This window comes from Lepisosteus oculatus, chromosome 1, assembly GCF_040954835.1.
Source record: "Lepisosteus oculatus isolate fLepOcu1 chromosome 1, fLepOcu1.hap2, whole genome shotgun sequence".
Lineage (NCBI taxonomy): Eukaryota > Metazoa > Chordata > Actinopteri > Semionotiformes > Lepisosteidae > Lepisosteus > Lepisosteus oculatus.
Window position 1 is genome coordinate 72,018,333 of NC_090696.1, and position 18,679 is coordinate 72,037,011.

Consider the following 18,679-nt stretch of genomic DNA (forward strand, 5'->3'; position numbering starts at 1 on the left):
CTATTTCACCTTGACTAGAATTAACAAAGGTTAAACTAAATTTAATTAGTTGAACACGATTCCAGGCATATTCTTTGGACCTGCATGGATAAATGTGAGAGAATTAAAGTAATTACTTTTAGGGTGACTTAGATTTCCGCCACTAAGAGTACCCAAAATTTCTGTGCCACCTCTGTCATGACCAGTGCCACCCCCTGAGAAACTGAAGTGGCGTTGTAGGTGGTACAGACCCAGGAGTGAAGGCACAGCAGTCCAGGGGGAGTTTTCGGCTTATCTTACCATGGACGTCTGTCACTAACACCCCATTCGTTAATTATTAAGAAGTAATCATCTCTGACTTGGAAGATCTAATACGGGGTTTGGACATCAATCCACAGAATAGAAACTTGGTCTCCCAAGGTTCAAATTCCACTTTTGGGAACCAATAGAAGGAATTAAAGAATGGACAGATAAGGCTCTCATTTGCCACACTTCAGACTCAGGTGTGCAATTCACAGAGGGCTGTTACAAACAATGTGTTTTTTGGTTTATCTTACCCTGGACGTCTGTCACTAACACCCCACTTGTCAGATCAGTAATTATTAACAAGAAGAACTAATCATCTCTGACATGGAAGATCTAACATGGGTTGGGGTATCAACCCACAGAATAGAATGGTCACCCAAGGTTCAGATTCCAGTTCGGGGATCAATAGCAGGTCATAGTGCAAAGGACATGTAAGAATATACAAAGATAGTTTATCTGCTTTATAGATCATTATACATTTAGCAAGGAGTCAACCCATTTACACCTTTAAAGCTGACCCAGCAATATGGTAGTGTGAAGTTGGGGGTGAGAAATCACCCACTCATGATTTCCTAGAGACCAAAGTGCCAATGAGGTCTCTCTCAAGACTTGGGACAGGGGTGTCTTTAGATCATTCCTCAAACTTGTCTCCCTATATATTTAATAAGGAGACAAACTATTCACACCTTTAAAGGTGATCCAGCAGTACGCTGAATTTCTGAAATCCGGTGCAAGAAAACTCAAACTGGGTTGTTATGTTCATGTATTTTATTTATGATCTGAGCAGCAGAGTTTTGAACATGTTTGAATATACAATCAAGCAAGCACTGCATTACAATAACCAGGCCCGGATAAACGAAATGTATGCAGATTTTAGTATGAGTAATGTTACAAAAAGACACCTTCACAACAATGATAATGTGAATTTCAAATACAAGTCTCAGATCTAAAAATGACCCCAAGATTCTTGAAATAAGTACCTGCCCTGATTCTAACACCATCAATTGAATACCAATATAATCAAACTAAAATTTCTAGTTATGAAGTTGACAATGAGAGACAATCAGAACTTTTTCACTATCAACCTTAAAGAGGAAAAAGGAACATTTAATTATGATTGGAGAATGAAAACAGCACAACGTATATTCATTTTCCCATTTTGTTACATCAGAGAAACATATTTCAGGAGATTTAAAAAAATACTGATCAGTTTTTAGAAAATGAAAGTAAGGTAGAAAGATATTTACTCTCACATTTAAAATCCGGTCAGTTATTTCAAAATGTAAATGTATTGAAGGCACTCACAGTTTCTAATTTTGGATCATACAGTAAACATTACCATAAAGCTTTGAACTATTTCTGCTTTTCTTCTCAAACGCAGTGTTCAAAGAGGACTGTGCAATCAAGCACCTTAGTGTCCCGGAAATTAAGACCCAAGGGCAATAAATTGTAATAGATAATTGTCATCACCCAGCCTATTGGCATTTTATTAGCACTGTATCTGATTTTTTAAAAAAATATTTTTTGCATTTTGTGTAGAAATCGCATGTGTAGAAAATACAGATAAACATCACTCAGATTATAGAAATCTGTACTAGCACAATGATGTAGAATGTGTCAGCTTGGACAGACTTTTCTTCATTTCCCAAATCTATTTAACTACCCCCACTTTCTTCCCTCTTGTTAATTTATAGCACACTTCTCATCTGATTGTATTGCTCTATTTGTATGTTATGTTAAAAAAAAGTTTAACTTTTGTCTAGAAAAGAAAAAATTACCCAGTAAATTGGGGGAATTTCGTATACTGGATTTTCTCCATAATTTCCTGTATAGGTTCGGCGTAAAACCAGCTCGTCTGATTAGTGTGATAAATTCAGATCAGTAAGGTAACATCTACATCACAGGACAGATCGGAAAGCCCAGTGTTTGACAACACCTACTGCCTCAGTACTACAGGGGGCTTTGCGTTCCCATCCGCTGGTCTACCGTCTGTCGAGATGAGCACCATTTCCTGTGTTTAATTAAGTGTTGACAGTGATTCCAAGACATTTCCCAGTGGAGTGGAGACCTCCAGCACCAGAGATGCCCACCAGTGCTACTAAAACCGAACGGTTCGGGAAGTGAAAAAAAACGTCTCGCCCAATGACACTTGACCGCCGCGCCCGAAAGGCCCACCACCTAAGGGTTAACGTCACAGGTGACGCAGGTGACGCCCGGGAGCTCCTCTCAGGCCTTCACGATGGCCTTGCCCGTGTTCTCTCCTTTCAGCATTCCCATGAAGGCTCTGGGCATGTTGGCGAAGCCCGCGGTGATATGCTCCCGGTACTTCAGCTTGCCCTGCAAGTGAAATAAGAAAGAGGCATCTTTGTGTTGTCCAGGTCCTCTGCTGTATTTAACAGACAATCACAATCAAGGCCCAGCCCTGCACAGGGTCCGCTAACGTTCTGACTCCCCTTACAGCAAGCGTTCACCCCTGAATTAGAAAGATCTACAGCGGGTTTCTCAACCTGTGGTCTGTGGGTTTGTTATAGGGGATCTGCGGCCGGCACAAATATCAGGGATATAATCAAGCAGATTTGATCTGTTATATGCTTCACTTTAAATTCTTAATAAACTGAAAATATAACTACAGCCTGTGGATGTCTTGCGCTGTCGTCATGACTAGACGGCACATTTTTCAGGAAGTGGTGTCTAAACGCAGTATCGTTCACAAAATAGTGTCTGCAGTGCCGATACTCAGTACTCCCTCAGTCTCGATCCTGAGTCAGCATTGTATCTAATTACACAACAAAACTGAATGTCTCGTTGTCTATTTGTGAAGTAATTTGTACGTACTTATGATAAGCCTAAAGTGTAAGAATCAGTCATTTAAAATTAACTCTGATATTGATCAGTGGCTTCAAACTAGACCTTTGAAACAAAAACACAATGCTAATTTTAAAGATTGGATTTTAGTTAAGAAATCAGTGATGTTGAAATGGAAAGACCTACTACAAGTTCTGAATGAGCCAAATACTGCGAAGAAGATAGTCAGGAGGTACGATGACAAATACATAAAATTAGGCTTTACATGGAATGAAATCAAAAGAGAACCTAAATCCTAATGTGTTTTGTGCTACGATGTTTTGGCAATTGAAAGCCTGAAACCTGCAAATTCGCTTTACCATTCAGAATTAAATCGCCCTGATTTCAAAAAGAAGCCCCATGATGTTTTTCAAAGAAAACTAGGCAAACTCATGAACGTATGTTTTGTTTACGAATGTATTTATGTACAGTAGGTATAAAATGTTCTGATGGCTGAATTTTGCTTTCTTTTAAAATGACCCATAGTTTTTGCCAGCCAGCGGTGCGATAATTTTTTTCTGGGGTGGCGGTGGTGGGGGAGTGGAGTGTGAGAGATGGAGAAAAAAGGTTGTAAAACTGACAACCAAAAAATTCCCAAAACGTTCCCACCAAAACAAAACGAAACTCCCCTCAGTGGCCTGAGCCAATGGTTCCTGCTGCAGTGTGCTCCACGGACAGTAAAGCAATACTTAAGGTGTCCACTGGCATCGAAAGGTTGAGAACCTCTGGTCTATTGTATTCGCTGAACTTCAGCCACTTTACTTGCACCATAAATTCATGACATGGGGTCATTCTGCAGGCTCGAATGCACAATATTGCTTTTGAAATCACTACCAACACTAATGCCATTCAAGGCCTCCAAGCCACACATAATGTTTCTGAAAACTATCAGCCATACAGAAAGTCAGAAACCGCAAATGATTTTTGTGTTTTTTTTACCTGTCCTTTAATTACAATGATGCAATACTGAGAAAGTTTGTCCAGATGGAGCAATTTAAGAATCGTCTTACGGTATGTTCAAATATAATTGGCTCTGCCTTTTCATACATATCGACCTTTGCAAAGTTCACACTCTTATTTCCATTACAGTGCATTTGGTGTCTAAGACAGGTCTGTCAGATCAGAAGAGGCTCTTATTTAATTTGCATTTCTAGCATGTCTTATACTAGAATGTGTCCTATTCAGGTGCATAAGACTCACTGCTTTATCACGTGTTGTTTTGTAATGCACAGAGCAGTAGCACCTTAAGATGAATTCTATATTTTTATCATATACTATTTTTCTGCCATTTTGATCTTACAATACATAATTTCATTTTTACGGCAAGTCATCATTTTAATAGGAGAGTCAGTTTGGATAATCAGATATAGGAATTTCTGTACAAGTGACTACATGGGAACAAAATAAAAAGTTTCTGTTTATTTTTAAGGCTTTGTGGGAAGTTTTCCAGATGTTATGTACCAGTGACAATGTTTCTGGTGAGTTTTTTGGCTCATTATGAAATATCTAAGTTGAACGTTGTCTGTCTCTGCATGAATCAAACTGAAAAACAATTGAAAATGTTCATTGGTTCAATTTATTACAGTCTAAGAATGGATTTGTTAATCTTCTAAATTAAATCAAAGGGATAGTTTTCAAAAGCTAAAATATCCCCAGGCACTGCAGGATAAGAATACCAAGTGGTATTCTGTGGTATACCTGAACAAAATTCCACCACCAAAACCTACTGGAATCCAAACACTAAAAAGAAGATTGCGTAATCTTGCCCAGTTTCCAAAGTTCACTCCTCCCTCGCCTGTCCAGCATGAAACTTTCCATCTCCTTACCTCTTTCACCCAGGTCATAAGCTGCTTGAGAGATTCCTCGTTTTTGTGCTTCCATCTGTAGACAAGGAATCCTTCCATGCGGAGCTGTTTGAAGAGCAACTGGGGGTGGACATATGGGCCTGAACATCAAACGACAAGGAGTAAAAACACAGACAGCACAAGGGAATTCAAGTCCAATAAAAGCAACAGTGCAGTGCAGTATGCATATTTTTCTCCTTTCATTTACAGCCAATATAAGTCACACTATTGACCTTGCTTTAATATTATCAAAAAAGGTAAAAATTATTTCTAAGCTACAAAATGTTAACAATATAAATGGGTCTTAAAACTCTCTACAGAGAAGAGTAGAGTCAAATTCAGTTTTTATCAAACATTAGATACTGGGTCTGAGAGCTTGGCACGAATCTAGTAATTAGCTAAATATCGCCCTCTAGTGGTAACAAGGAAAGGTGAAAACCTATACATACAGTATGTTAAAACCTGAAACCCCTCTGAAAGCTTGGAAAAGGATGTTTTCACTAATTAAACCCGCATATCGCAAGAAGATACGAGAGTTCTGTTCCCTTTTTGCCATCTATAAGTAGCAACTATGAGAAAGCACATACAGCAGAACAAAAAAAACAACACTGACACCGATGGCAGCATCAGCTCTACATGTACTAGCGCAGTAATGCTTGTACCAGCATAGTATGGTCTACATGCGTCTAGGACCACCTTCACATACTAGTTCGCTGTCAGGCCTTAGCCCAACTCGTGGGATGAGCTGGACAGAGCAAGCTCCAGTGAGCTTTCAAGCACAAAGTCTCTATCGGGCTTTGACATGTCAGGCCTGCACAGTGGTTAATAATACTTTATAGAGCGCCTTTCATGAGACCATCTCAGGATGCTTCACAATAAAACAAGAGACACTTACACACACACACACACACACACACACACACGGAAAACCAAGCAAAACTAAAAGCGACATTACAGAAGTCAGTCATACAACCGGATTTAAAAGTGCTAACAGATGTGCGAGATCTACCAGTAGGTAACTCTGGGGATCTGGAGTAACGGATCAGGACATCGCACCAAAGCCTCCTCGTGGGAAAGTGAAAGAAGGGAACTGGAACACGAGGCCACAGTGACAGGCAGTGCACAGAGCGCTAATAATTCACCAATGCAGTCAGGGGCCCTTGAAGATGAGCAGCAGTATTACAAGTCTTAATTAACAGGACCTGTGTTTGAACCAGCACTGGACACAGAAGGTACTGATCACTTACACAAGGGCAATGGATCAAATGTACTGTGTGACTCCCATCAAAAGCGGGTTTTAAACACCCTTATATTTTTATTTATTTTATTTTGTATTGCTGTACTTATTTAAAGTCTATTCTGATGTCTGTCATCTTGGGCTGGGCTGTGGTAACGCCTGAATTTCCCTGCGGGATCAATAAAGTCTTATCCCTCATTAACACGTGCACAAACATGAACATTTTAACACAGCAAAAAGTGAACACATCCAGGTTTATCTGGATGTTTATCCCTATCTGGTTAATCTTTTAACCAGTGAGGTATGCGAGTACAAAAAAAAACATGAAATTAGGATGTTATTAGAACACTAAATGTTGAATTAGTTAAGATTTTGAATACGTCTGTGTAGATAGATATCGAACACAGGGGAGCACCTACCTGTTTGTGGAGTTACGTCGTTATACACTGAGATGCAACCACACACTGCAATCCTCCCAAATGGTTTCATTTGTTCAAGTGCAACAGTTGAGAATTGCCCTCCAACCTAAATTTGACAGAATAAAACTGTTTTAACACTTCTAACACTCTGTAAGGTTTCTCTAACAACACTATTCTGTTCAGTGTTTTATCAACATATTAAAGTTGACCCATGCATTTACAATTGTAGAACTGTCTTTGTTAACAGAAAGTGACACTTTTCTGAACGCTTTATGGCTGGTGTTTTTAAAGTGCAAAATCTTCATGAGGAGAGCACATGTTTTATTTTTGTTAGCATCAATTGTTGAGAATAAATATTAGGAAAATAAATGGGCTTATTGAACACTAATGATATTTTTCATGATACTCAGACTGCATCTGTCAAGTTCTTTAGGAAGTGTTCAGAGTGTGCTTACTGCATTCTTGAAATGAAAAGATGCGTTTATAATAGCCCTCATAAAACTACTGTATTATAGAATAAAACCTATGTAGGTTCCTCCAAATTTGTTTAAATCACAGTATGATCACGGAATAAGCAGGGCATGACATGGGTGAGGTGTGGTATCCATTATCTGCTAACAACTCCAATGCACCTCAGATCAGAGCACAGTTGTGTTATTTCTCTTCAAAAACAAATCCTCAGTTTGCCACCTTAAATCAGTAAATAAGAAACCCTACTTTTGTGCATTCCACTGTGAAAAAAAGCATCAATTTCTTAATCCAAGTTTGGATTAAGCACTCTACCTGGAACGTGAGGAAGTACTCTCACAAATTCACTCCAGTTACATTAGCCAATAATTGTGGCCAGTCTATTTTTATGAAGACTTGAGGACATCTCATATGAGCCAAAAAACATCCTTTGGATATTATATAGGAACAACAGGAACTTCTGACAGATCAGTCACGTTGTATCGTCAATAAAACCCCTTGCCACGGTTCTTTTTAATTGCTTAATCGTGTTCATAATAACCTTGCAGAAAAACAACTTACATTTTCAAAGAAGCAGTCGTAACCTTCCGGAGATGCTTTCTTCAATGCTTCCTCTAAAGAGCTCACTGTTTTGTAGTTGAAAGCTTCATCAAACCCCATTTCTTTTAAGTAGGCAACCTTTGAATCAGATCCAGCACAGCCAACTGCTTTACAGCCCTGAAACAATGAGTGAAATTAAAAGGAAAATAAAATGAATAGGAGAAAATAAAAAAAGAAAAGAAAATGAAAACTTCAAATTTAATGACGGTATTAAAAGTAAATACAGAACACAGGAAAAAAATTTAAGTCTTTCTGGAGTGTCTGCCTGAAAAGACAGTTCTTTCAAAACAGACACGCACAGGGCAGCAGCATAATTAGTGCCTTCATTATATTCAAGCAAGCAGACCTCCAGATGGAAGCAATGTAATGCAATCCTATGTTATGAAGGAACCACACTCTGTGGAAACATCAGGTTCACACCAACCTTAATTTTGGCAATCTGCCCCACCACTGAGCCAACAGCCCCTGCGGCAGCGTTAACCAGGACCACATCTCCAGGTTTCATCTCGCAGACCTCCGTCAGGCCGTACAGAGCCGTCAACCTGAAACATGCGAAAGGAAAAGGCTCAGGCCAGGTGGGACTTGAGGGCTCTTCGGTTACACTCCAGCTATTGGTTGGCATATTACTACATAGGTGGGGAGCTGCGTCAGCATGCGTAGGCTGCAAAGGAACAAGTAATAGGTTTACTCCATGCTGAAAAAAAAGAAAGAAAACACAACGTTACGGCCGTGGAGCCTTCTTCAGGTGTGAGTATATTACTACATATACATACTGTACAGTATTACTACTGATATGACCATTGTTGCTCTCAGTCATTCACAGCCCAAGGCAGCAGATGTGCTGTGGTTTGTACCATCTACACTGTAAGATGAAGCAGCTTTTCTATTGCTGTAGGCGTTATACTCATTCAGATTTTAATTTGGTTTTTGCCGTTAACACCGATGGAAAACCAACGCATAATAAGCAAACTCTTGCCTGTAGACTTCTGTAGCTGGCCTGTAAACTGCCCTGTGCTCCTGTGAGCTGACACCATGATCTGATTAAGATCATTGGGAGAATGGAGCTAACGATCCCACTGTGCTTTGTGTTTATCAAGATCACAATTTATCCTACACATACTGTAGTTGTATATACTGGTTACAATGTAAATTGTAAAAGCAGGCCAGCTCTACAGTACTTTAGATCATGTCTTGCACCTTCTGTACACCACATGTCTCAAGACCCCACTGTGAGAATCCGCCTCTTTAATTTCTGTTTTAAAATGGTAAAAGAACTTGGTAAAAGACTGCAAAAACTCATTTCCCAGACTTATTTAAAGATGAAATTTAACTGACCAGCTCTTAGGCTTGACACCTCCTGACATGGAAGAGAACGTAACTTTCAACTGATTAAATCGCGCTGTCTCCGTCATCTAAAGCAAAATAATGTTTTCTCAGTTTGCCGTGGTTAATCCTTCATTTCAGAAGAACCGACCATGAAAAGGAGCAAGCCTGTTGTCACTTTTATTAAACCACACAGCTGTGCTTGGTCCTTATTTTTCAAAAAAGTCTTGGCTCGAAACCGGTCCATTCACTGCAACTGCATCCCCTGCAGAGCTGGGGAGCTGGTTCATACTTTACCCTGGCATCCCAACGGTGCCCAGCGCCAAGGACTTGGGGATGTTTTCCGGCCAGTTGGAGAGAAGGGCTTCCAGCTGTTCTCCCGTACAGATCGAGTGAGTCCTCCAGCCACAGTTGGAAACCACATAGCTGCCAACAGGGAATCGGGGATCTTTGCTCTCAAGCACCCTAGGGGAAAAAAAAAAGATGCTTAAGGGCTCTAGTTCTTCTTTCAACAAGCAGACAAACTTACATTAACAAAAACTAAAAGCTGTGCACTGTGGAGCGCTAAAACTTGGCACATACTGTAAACGTGACCATAAAAAACACTCACATGGTGAATGACGGCACACACCATGTTACCAGGGTCCACCAGAGGGCGCACAGCGCCTAGCAAGGATATGACATCTAGTTTTACTGGATGTTGGCACCCTGTGACCATGTGATTATACCAGGAATTAAGCACAAGAACATAAATGAACAGAAGCAATGTCTGCTTGTGAGTGGATACTACTCACAGATAATCTTAAATATCGTTGCAGTGTGAATGACAGGTGTGAGCACTGAAACGTGGTTCTCTTTATAGGAATATCAGAATATCTATAGTTCCCTTTAGCTGTACAAACTCTATTTAAAATCAGAGGTTAAGGAATGACCATGGTTGAAGTTAAGGTTAAGGACGTACAATGAAACATCCAGGAGCCCTCGGCATGTTCTTGTAGACTTTGTAAATCGACAAATTATCATCAAGGTGTTAAGACAGTTCAGATACTGAAAGCAAAAATCAGTGTTTCTATAAAAATAGAACAAATCATAACATAATACTTTAAAGCAATTAAAGGTCAGCAGATATGCGATTTGAAGAGAGCGCATCCAAAATAAAAACTTGTGTACAGGCATTGATTATCTTGATGGGTTTCTTCCATTTTAAAAGAAAATATGGATTTTTCAAATAAATAAGCAATCTCTGCTATACGATTTCACTTTCTGTTCAAATGCCAAAAAATGTAAGAAATCACAAAAACTCGCCCTTTTTTGATTCCACAAACGGTCATTCTTTAGCATTAGAACATTCAAAGTATGAAACAGGATACATAGTTCAGCAATCAGGTTTTCAGATCTTACTTGGCAACTTGACTTCCAATCATCACATCTCCCTCCTTCATCCGTACTTTACTGTATGGCCTAGAAAGAAAAATGAAAGGACAGAATTATTAGCATGACCCATCACCTAGTGCAGGCTGTCACATAGTGTTTTTCCATATCTCAGCTCTATTTCCTACTACCACTGTAACTGAATTGAAAACTATGGCACATGAGGCTTCCGATTGAGTTCATGGGCTGAACAGCAATGTAGAATCTCTTTGGACAGGGCACATGAGAGCTGCCTTCTATCCACATGGATTTCAGCAAGACCTGCTAACTGTTCTGATTCTCTTCTTGTTGAGATGCACAGTTGTTTGGGGCTTTCTGGAGTGACTGGAAAGCCAACCCAGTGAATGTCAATACAGTTTCTGTATCAGGACGCGTGCAGACTCTTCTCATTTGTACCTCATATAGGGATCCACACTGAGGAAAACTGCCTCAAGCAGGACTTCTAAAACAGAACAAAAAATAAAACGTTAATGTATCCACTTTTAACCTGCTTTTGATGATTAATTTCTAGTAGTGACAGAGTAAAAAATATTTTAGAAATAATGCTGACTACCCAAGAGACTTGCTTTGATCTTGTGAAAGTCAAGTCTCGTGAACAAGTGCAGTCTTTAATATTTAGCCGAAATGGAATGAACACCGGCTTGTTTTCTTCAATTTCTGGTTTTATTTCTGAAAAGAACCAACTGGAAACAACTCAGAAAACAACATTTATTGTACAATGCAGGATGAGAAGAAAGTTAGAAAGACAGGTGAAATGGCGGCCCTTGTATCTTGTGTGGTTGCAAGTAGCAACTTGATCTAAGGATCTCATCCAGCCCTTCTTGAAAGGCATCAGGGTGTCAGGTTTGACAGCACGCCAGTATTGCACAATTTTATACACAATATCTTGATCTTCATGAACAGACAGGTTCCACTTTACAATATATCTAAATATACTGAGGCCCTAATCAATTCATAAAAGCAGCTCCGTATCTCCTTTCTCTCCTATGAAAGTGTTAGACCTCAGAAGAGTGGGTGTTGTCTGCCTAATCAATTGCAATGACAATCCTAAATACTGTTGTTTCAGCCAGTACAAGGTCTTCTCTTAGAGGAAGTGCAACTTGCTATCAACTTAATGACACATTAAAATTGCAACATTACGAAACACCGCTGAAAGGTGGTTAGTTTAAAACACTATTTCAGCAGGTTTTTTGCCATGTAACTGGAATATTTTTCCAAATGTTTGGGGCAGGCTGTTTGCATAACAGACATAACTCGGTTTGCCTTGTTCTAAACACTTTTACATGACGCCTTTCAAGAATACATTACTTGGAAATACACAAAAACGCAAACGCAAAAACTCCCAAGCTGACAAGCAAACAAAGCATTTCAGTTGCACTGCTGTTAAGTTACATTTTGGACACAATAACATGTGAAAACAACATTTCACCCACATCCCGTGGAAGCTGCGCTGATCTACGGCCAAAGTCAGCTGCTTGTACTAACATATGGGCAGGAAATCGAGCACAAATGAAACACAAACTGCAGATCGCCCAGGCTTGGAATGGCAAGAAAAGACACAAATATGTTGCAACATAAATGAGATGACAATGAGACTAATGTGTTCGAGCACAAAAAACTATTGCCTTTTTTTAAATGAGACAACGGACATGGAAAAGGGCAAGCCATAACATGAGCATCAGATGATTCGACCAAGAAGCAGCTGAATTAGATCCCAAGGGACCTGAAAACAAAAACAAAAAAGACTTCCAGTGAAGTGTCAAGATGATCTCAGTAATTTTGCAAGAACAAGCTGGATGAGGAATAAAAGAATGCGGAAAGGACTGATAAAGGCTGATGATGACATATTGCTTTAAAGTCCCCAGCATTTGTAATATTTTAAGTTGAAAGGCTGAACTATATGCTTGCCATCTAAGACTGAATAATTTTACACTGACACAAATCTGCTGATATAATCACTTGCTTCAATAAAATGATCTGTCTAAACTGTTTTGAACAGCTATGACTCTGCAACCTCCCACGCCATTTCTGAAAACTTGTTTCCCATATTGTTTTCTGTGACTCATATGGTAAATAAGACGTGTTAATTTCCTTTCTCAGGTTTTCACTGAATGCTTCCCTGCTCTCCAGATCACTATAGGGGCTCATCACCTGTCTACATTTGGGGTGGGCAGTCTGGTACCTCCGGGATTTTGTTACTTTGCATAACATATATCTGGTGAAAACATTTGTACCAGGAAGTTAAATATCACTCACACCCATATAACACACAAACTTAGATGAGATAAGAGAGAGATTGGATCACTTTATTAGCCATATACAATTTCTTGCATTAGGAATTTGTCTTTTCAAATTTTCCCTTTTCTCTCCCTTTTCAAAGGGAGAGAAGCTTGGGGTCAGAGCGCAGGGTCAGCCATTTACACAGGAGCTGGGGTGAAGGGCCTTGCTCGGGGGCCCAACAGAGTAACAGGTTTGATTTAAGGAAACATTTAAGACGTTTTGCCACAACAGCAATTCTGTACTTGCTGTCCAATACATGTGATAAAGCTATTGATAGTTTACTTGTAGTTTTAATTTTGACCTTATAAAGAGGGCACCTTCCCACACATGGGATATACAACCTGCTCAGCTTTCTCTGCCGAGTGGGAAATCAAGCAGATGCATAACATCACAAGCAGCTCCAAAAAGCAATGGAGACTCGTCACAGTGAGAACTTAATTGGTTCTGATTAACATGTCCCTGCCATGAAAGCGACAGTATCGGACGCCCATGAGAGCAGCACCCAACGGAACGCAAAACAAAAACAGAGGACATGATGTCTTTACACAGCACCTCCATCCTTCGGTTCAGGCAGCTCTTGTTCCTTCAGCTCAAAGTCACTGTCCTGGGGAAACCCCTCAAAGTGCTTGCGGAGTGTCCAGGTCTTTGCTCGGACCATGTTCCTTTCACCTCTGGGGAAAGAAAACACAAAGATGTCTTAAGTTTGCTCTCTAACCACGGCTACTCAAAGAGGACCGGCACTGACAGGAGTCGGTAAAATTCTTGGCGATTGCGTTTTCGACGAACCGGCTAGCAGGGACAATCACCGGGGGCCAGACGCACAGGGCAGAACTGGGTAGGCAGGCAGGCTCCTCCGGCACACCAATTGTGGAGCCATTTGCCCTTTTATACACGTTACAAGCCCCTCACAGACAGGCTCAGATATGGGTACCCCTGCGTCAAAGAGACCAACAACCGAACCTCCGGGTGATGGCTAGGAAAACAAAAACCCTGACCAGGACCTTCAAATCTTTACTGTGAGGAAGAGTTTCTTCCAAGAGTTAGTGAAGTTCCTAAAAGACTGCCTGACGAAGGCCAACAGAAAACTGTGGATTTTGTACATTATGTTGAATCGATTGTTTTTGCCATGAATCGCCAGTTACATGCTGGTTAATTGCAATTAAGTTACATACTGGTGTTATTACACATGGATACTGTATAATATACTGCTGGTGAGGGAGGTGCAGTATGATATCACAAGGCACTGTACTCTGTCAGCAAACAATGCGCAAAGAACAAGGAAGAAAGCAATGTCTATCCTTTCTATGTCCTCAATTTTTAGTATTATTAAGGTAATGCTGGCTTTCACATATGCAGAAAGCTCTGTCATATTAACGCTCTCGATTTCCGATTGCAATCGTTGTACAGCATCGTAAAGATCATCGTAAAGATACGTCTCCAGTCATTGTTTACACGTCTGTATTGTTTACATTCAAACTGCCTGCATGTTTACTTGCACATTGTCTATTGTTTGTTTGTACATTGTCTTGATGCACTGTTTGCACTTTGTTTTTTTTTACACTTGTTTTACAATCGAGAGACTTTCTGTAAGTAAGAATTCCATTGTACCAGTACCGGTTACATATGGCAATAAAGTTCAAGTTCAAGTTCAAGATCTGCGGTCAAGCTTCGCGCACCACATTAACCTCTTCAGCAAAGTGAATAATAATACAGTATATGCACCGCATATACAGCACACGGCGTACTATATATTTAATACGCTGGGTTTAAAAGAGATGTAAACATTTGGAAAACAAATTAACCCGGGTGCAGGTGGATCGGATCCCAGTGCTACACACACACACGATAGTTCGCAACAAACATAAAGCAAGTACGCCGTTTATTTACTGTTACGTATTTAGCTTTTATTAACTTAGCGGATTCTGATTTCGCGTTCAGTCCTATTCCCAGATGGTAGCTACACTACTTTAATGATAAAAGATAGTAGTCAATAGTACTTACTGCGAAATATAACAGTTAAGGGGCCGGGAAAAAAAATGTTCTTCCTCTCAAAGGTTTCGCAAATGATTAAGACTAGACTCGCTCAACGCAGCGCAAAGAGCACGGTCGCCGTGGCTGGGTTTGCCAAATGTATTGTGCAAGAAGTATTGTATGAGAAAGGAAGCCAAGACCCGGGCGGAAGGAATAGGCAGTGGAAAAACTCTTGCTTATACGAATCCAAAATGAGGAAGTTTCACCACCAGAGCAGTGATCTTATCTGGCGTTTGGCATAGCCTCGTTCCGCTTTTCAGATACCAATGTGGTCTCTGCCTTACTTCGACCTTACCTTAATGATCGCAATAGCAGCCCACGTTAATATACCTCGTAATCAAATTTTGATTTTCCCGACAACTTTTTTTTCTGGATTTGGCAGAATTTCTGAAGGTGTTGTGCACCTACTGCGTGGTCCCTTGCTACGTACTCCACATATGAATATTTTCAGGCAGCCTCGCTCGCTCGGGAAGTGAAACTACCTCCATACCGTCAGTCTTTCACCGCATCAATACAGGGGGTACACAGCGGGAGACACCTTAGACAGGACACGAGTCCATCGCCATTTATAATTGTGCCATCCCGCATAAGACTCATGGTTTCAATCTGCCTTTTATGCATACAGCATGCATATGGTGAATTGAATTGGAAATGTGTAGATGTACAGTACGTGAATGCATGTAAAATGTTAATGTGTTTTGAGTATATGTACTGTATGGCCGATGCAACAAGCACATGTTGAACAGTATGAATATGGATCAGTAAAGCCATGTTTCAGGTGCTTTATGAGAGCTTTATTCACCTTTAGACAGACAAAATCAAAAGTGATTTGCTGTTTGCACGCGTGATCATGATGCCCTGAAACAAAGTCTTCTGACAAGATATGCTGCATTTTGAAAGTCTCTTTCAAAGATTCCTGATAAAAAAAAAAGCTTCCATTTCCAAAACTGCATCAATATCCTCCTGGCAACAGGTTCTTTAATGTATACAGTACTATAAGGAACTCTCTGTTTTGTAGAGAGGACCTACTTCAAAGCCAGTTTCCTTTTAAGCAAGCAGGTATTCACAGACTGACATAGCCAATTACTTTAAAAAAAAACAAGAAATAAAAAACATGTAATGGTTTTATAACATAATTTTATTTATATCTTAGATACAATCAAGGTTGATAATACATGCATGTTACGATCATCAACAATTCTAACCCACCTCTAGTGTTTCCAGCTATTATTGCTATTGTTTGAAAGCTATCATGTAGCTTAGAGTGGGACAGAAAAAGACAAACCTGTATTTTAACCATCTTTATTTCGCACTAGTCACAATCTTCAAAACATGATCACAACTTCTCAAGGATGTCAAACTACAGTACGTTGCTGCCTGATTAAGCACATTGATAGAAAACCTGCTAGACTTTTGCACAATAGCACATACAGTATGCATTCCATCATTAGCCCTTGATCTTAGAAGCCACATAAAACAGGTTAGATTGTGAACATATATGTAGTGTGAGACATATTTGGGTTAACGTGTTCAGTGTGTGGTAATTTGTTTGGTGCGAGTGAAGTTTTATTTAATCTCTGACCCAGGGAAAAGTGTGGTGTGGACGGTTGAGGAGGGAATGCACGCGCGCACTGTGCGTAGTGTAACATCATCCTTTTGATCTTAGAAGCCACATAAAACAGGTTAGATTGTGAACATTGATGTAGCTTTAATTTTTTCTCATTGATTAAAAGGTGCTCTTACCATTTCTAGAAGTCTCTTAAGAGTCAGGTATACTCTACTCAGAACATCTGAGCAAATAAACCTCAATAACATCAGGAGCATGTTTTCTAATAAAACAGGGACTGAAGATATACAGTATATATATATATTACTTTCTCCCAGGCTTTCAGCTTGTTAAAAGCATTGACCTAGCTCTAACCTCTATTCTGGGATTGCACTTGATGTGAAAGGAATGCTGTAAATACATATTACTAGCATTAGAAATAAAATCCATTGGCTGTTCCTCAGGAAAATAAGTATTTCACCTCTAGTCTTGAACTTTAATGATGAGAATGGAGATTGTTAGCCGGAAACTGGAATGAATTTAAGCCTTTATTCAAAACAAATGTTATGGCTTTGGAAAAGAATAAAAATGTTTTGGTGTTACAGAAACACAGAAAGTGTTGAACACATTTAAATTGTTTATATAAGTCTTTGCAATGAAGGGCAACATTTTAAAGACAGTTTCTTAAAAGAAAATAAGAAGGAGAATGTATATATTTTATACACATGCATTAGATGCCACTTTCGTAACTGAAGTGGAAATTACAGCATAAACTTTTAGACAATGGCCAAAAAACTCAAGTTATACTAATTTACTTTCTCAAAGTTTTGGAGGTAATTTGATTTTATTTTTAATGGCTTCTTAACGTCTCAGCCTTGCTGCCATCTTATCACATATGACTATGCGTTTTTTACTGTTAATATTTAACCCTAATTACATGTGTGATTCATGAAAGTTATCAGTAATAGATAGCCATTAAGCTACCTAGTGTAATGGTTTCCTCGTATTTTGACAGTGATTTGTGAATGTGCTTAGTCATAATGACCAATCACTTTAGTTTTATTATCATCTGAATGAGATTACAATCGACAAGATGTTAGAATACCCCGTACTTAATCAAGGTTAAAACAAGCAGCAGTGTTTCAGGAATATATTAGTATACTGTATATCCCATGTAGTCTGTTAGCAAGGTGTGTCTTTTCAATAAAGGTTTGCAAAGTTAAAGAAAGCTGATATTGTTAAAGAAGACGTTAATGAGCTTATGTATTGCTCCGATATCAACACTTCTTCAAAACGACGAACTGTGTTTTCTGAGGCTCTAGGAACAAAACAACAAAGTGTAATCAAATGTCAGTGTTTTTAAAGATAATAAGAAATCTGGTCAGTGCTGCTGAAACGTACTACAGCAGTGTCTTGTTGGGATTTTGAACCCAGAACTTTTCTGTTATAAGTCTAGAACCCCTCACCGCTGATTTCCTAGAAATCAGAAGCTTGAGATGAAGAACAAAGCTGTTTATCCTGTTCTTTTTTTGTTTCAGTTTGTCATGTACAGTACCACCCGAGGTGAAACATAAAAATGCAACGTGATCTCTGTGTGTGTTGTCTTATTTAGAACTTTGAATGGAGAAAAGCATCTGCTGCCTGGGTATGTGTCAGTGCATAGTGGCTGGGGGCAGCATTGGCAATGATGTTACAAGATATCTCAAGATGTATCAAGCAATTGGCGTTTAATCCCTGACCAGAAATTCACTCCAAGACTGGATAGAAATTTAAGTCATGTATCCATTATTTTGATACAAAATCAGGTATGATGAACAGCGGTACACTTCTCTTGCTTGCTTAGAACTAATGTAGGAATAGTAACAATATAAGAACATACACCCGAAGAAGACTCCACAGTCGAAACGTTGTTTCCTTTCTTCTCTTTTCAGCATGGAATAAAGCTTTACTTGTTCCTCTGCAGCCTATGCATGCTGACACAGCTCCCTACTTGGACTGCTTATAGTAACAATATATCCCGTTTTCCCGTTCCTCAACCTCTTCTTATCAGAGCACAAATTGTACATATAATTGTACAATAATCTCTTTTATGGTGAGCAGCATTTGGACTTTTATAGTATGTGTTAAAATCCTGTCTATAGAGACTTTATCATTATTGTTAAGTCTCCTAAATCAGGAGCTTGTTTACAATGTCAAAGGTGTTTGAGGTGGTTGTGTTATTCTGACCCATTCTGGGAGACTCGTAATGCGTTTGCAGGAGTTAAAACAAAAAGCACAATTGCCTAAAATGCTTCCAGAAAGTGCATCACAGCCCCCATACTTGTATTGCTTGTTGTTTGTTTTGCATTTTTGTGAAAGAATGAAGCTGAAC

The 18,679-nt window shown here is 39.4% G+C and overlaps 1 protein-coding gene across 1 annotated transcript; it reads right to left on the reverse strand.

Annotated features, from left to right (window-relative positions):
* Window positions 1-1,035: 1,035 nt before the first annotated feature.
* Window positions 1,036-15,015, reverse strand: LOC102685724 (prostaglandin reductase 1). The gene is made up of 10 exons (XM_069192451.1): window positions 14,733-15,015; window positions 13,284-13,402; window positions 10,848-10,893; window positions 10,422-10,481; window positions 9,318-9,485; window positions 8,122-8,239; window positions 7,659-7,814; window positions 6,630-6,735; window positions 4,956-5,074; window positions 1,036-2,622 (listed from the first exon to the last, which is right to left on the reverse strand). The coding sequence occupies exons 2-10, from the start codon at window positions 13,387-13,389 to the stop codon at window positions 2,512-2,514; spliced, it is 990 nt and encodes a 329-aa protein (XP_069048552.1). The 5' UTR covers window positions 13,390-13,402; window positions 14,733-15,015; the 3' UTR covers window positions 1,036-2,511.
* Between the last annotated feature and the right edge of the window lie 3,664 nt (window positions 15,016-18,679).

Excerpts from the sequence above, each read along its gene's own strand:
- LOC102685724 (XM_069192451.1), bottom strand. The coding sequence starts at position 13,389 with ATGGTCCGAGCAAAGACCTGGACACTCCGCAAGCACTTTGAGGGGTTT. Across the intron at positions 10,894-13,283 it reads GCCTGAACCGAAGGATGGAG|AAGTCCTGCTTGAGGCAGTT; the intron begins GTGCTGTGTAAA and ends GTTCTGTTTTAG. Across the intron at positions 6,736-7,658 it reads ACGACTGCTTCTTTGAAAAT|GTTGGAGGGCAATTCTCAAC; the intron begins GTAAGTTGTTTT and ends TGTCAAATTTAG.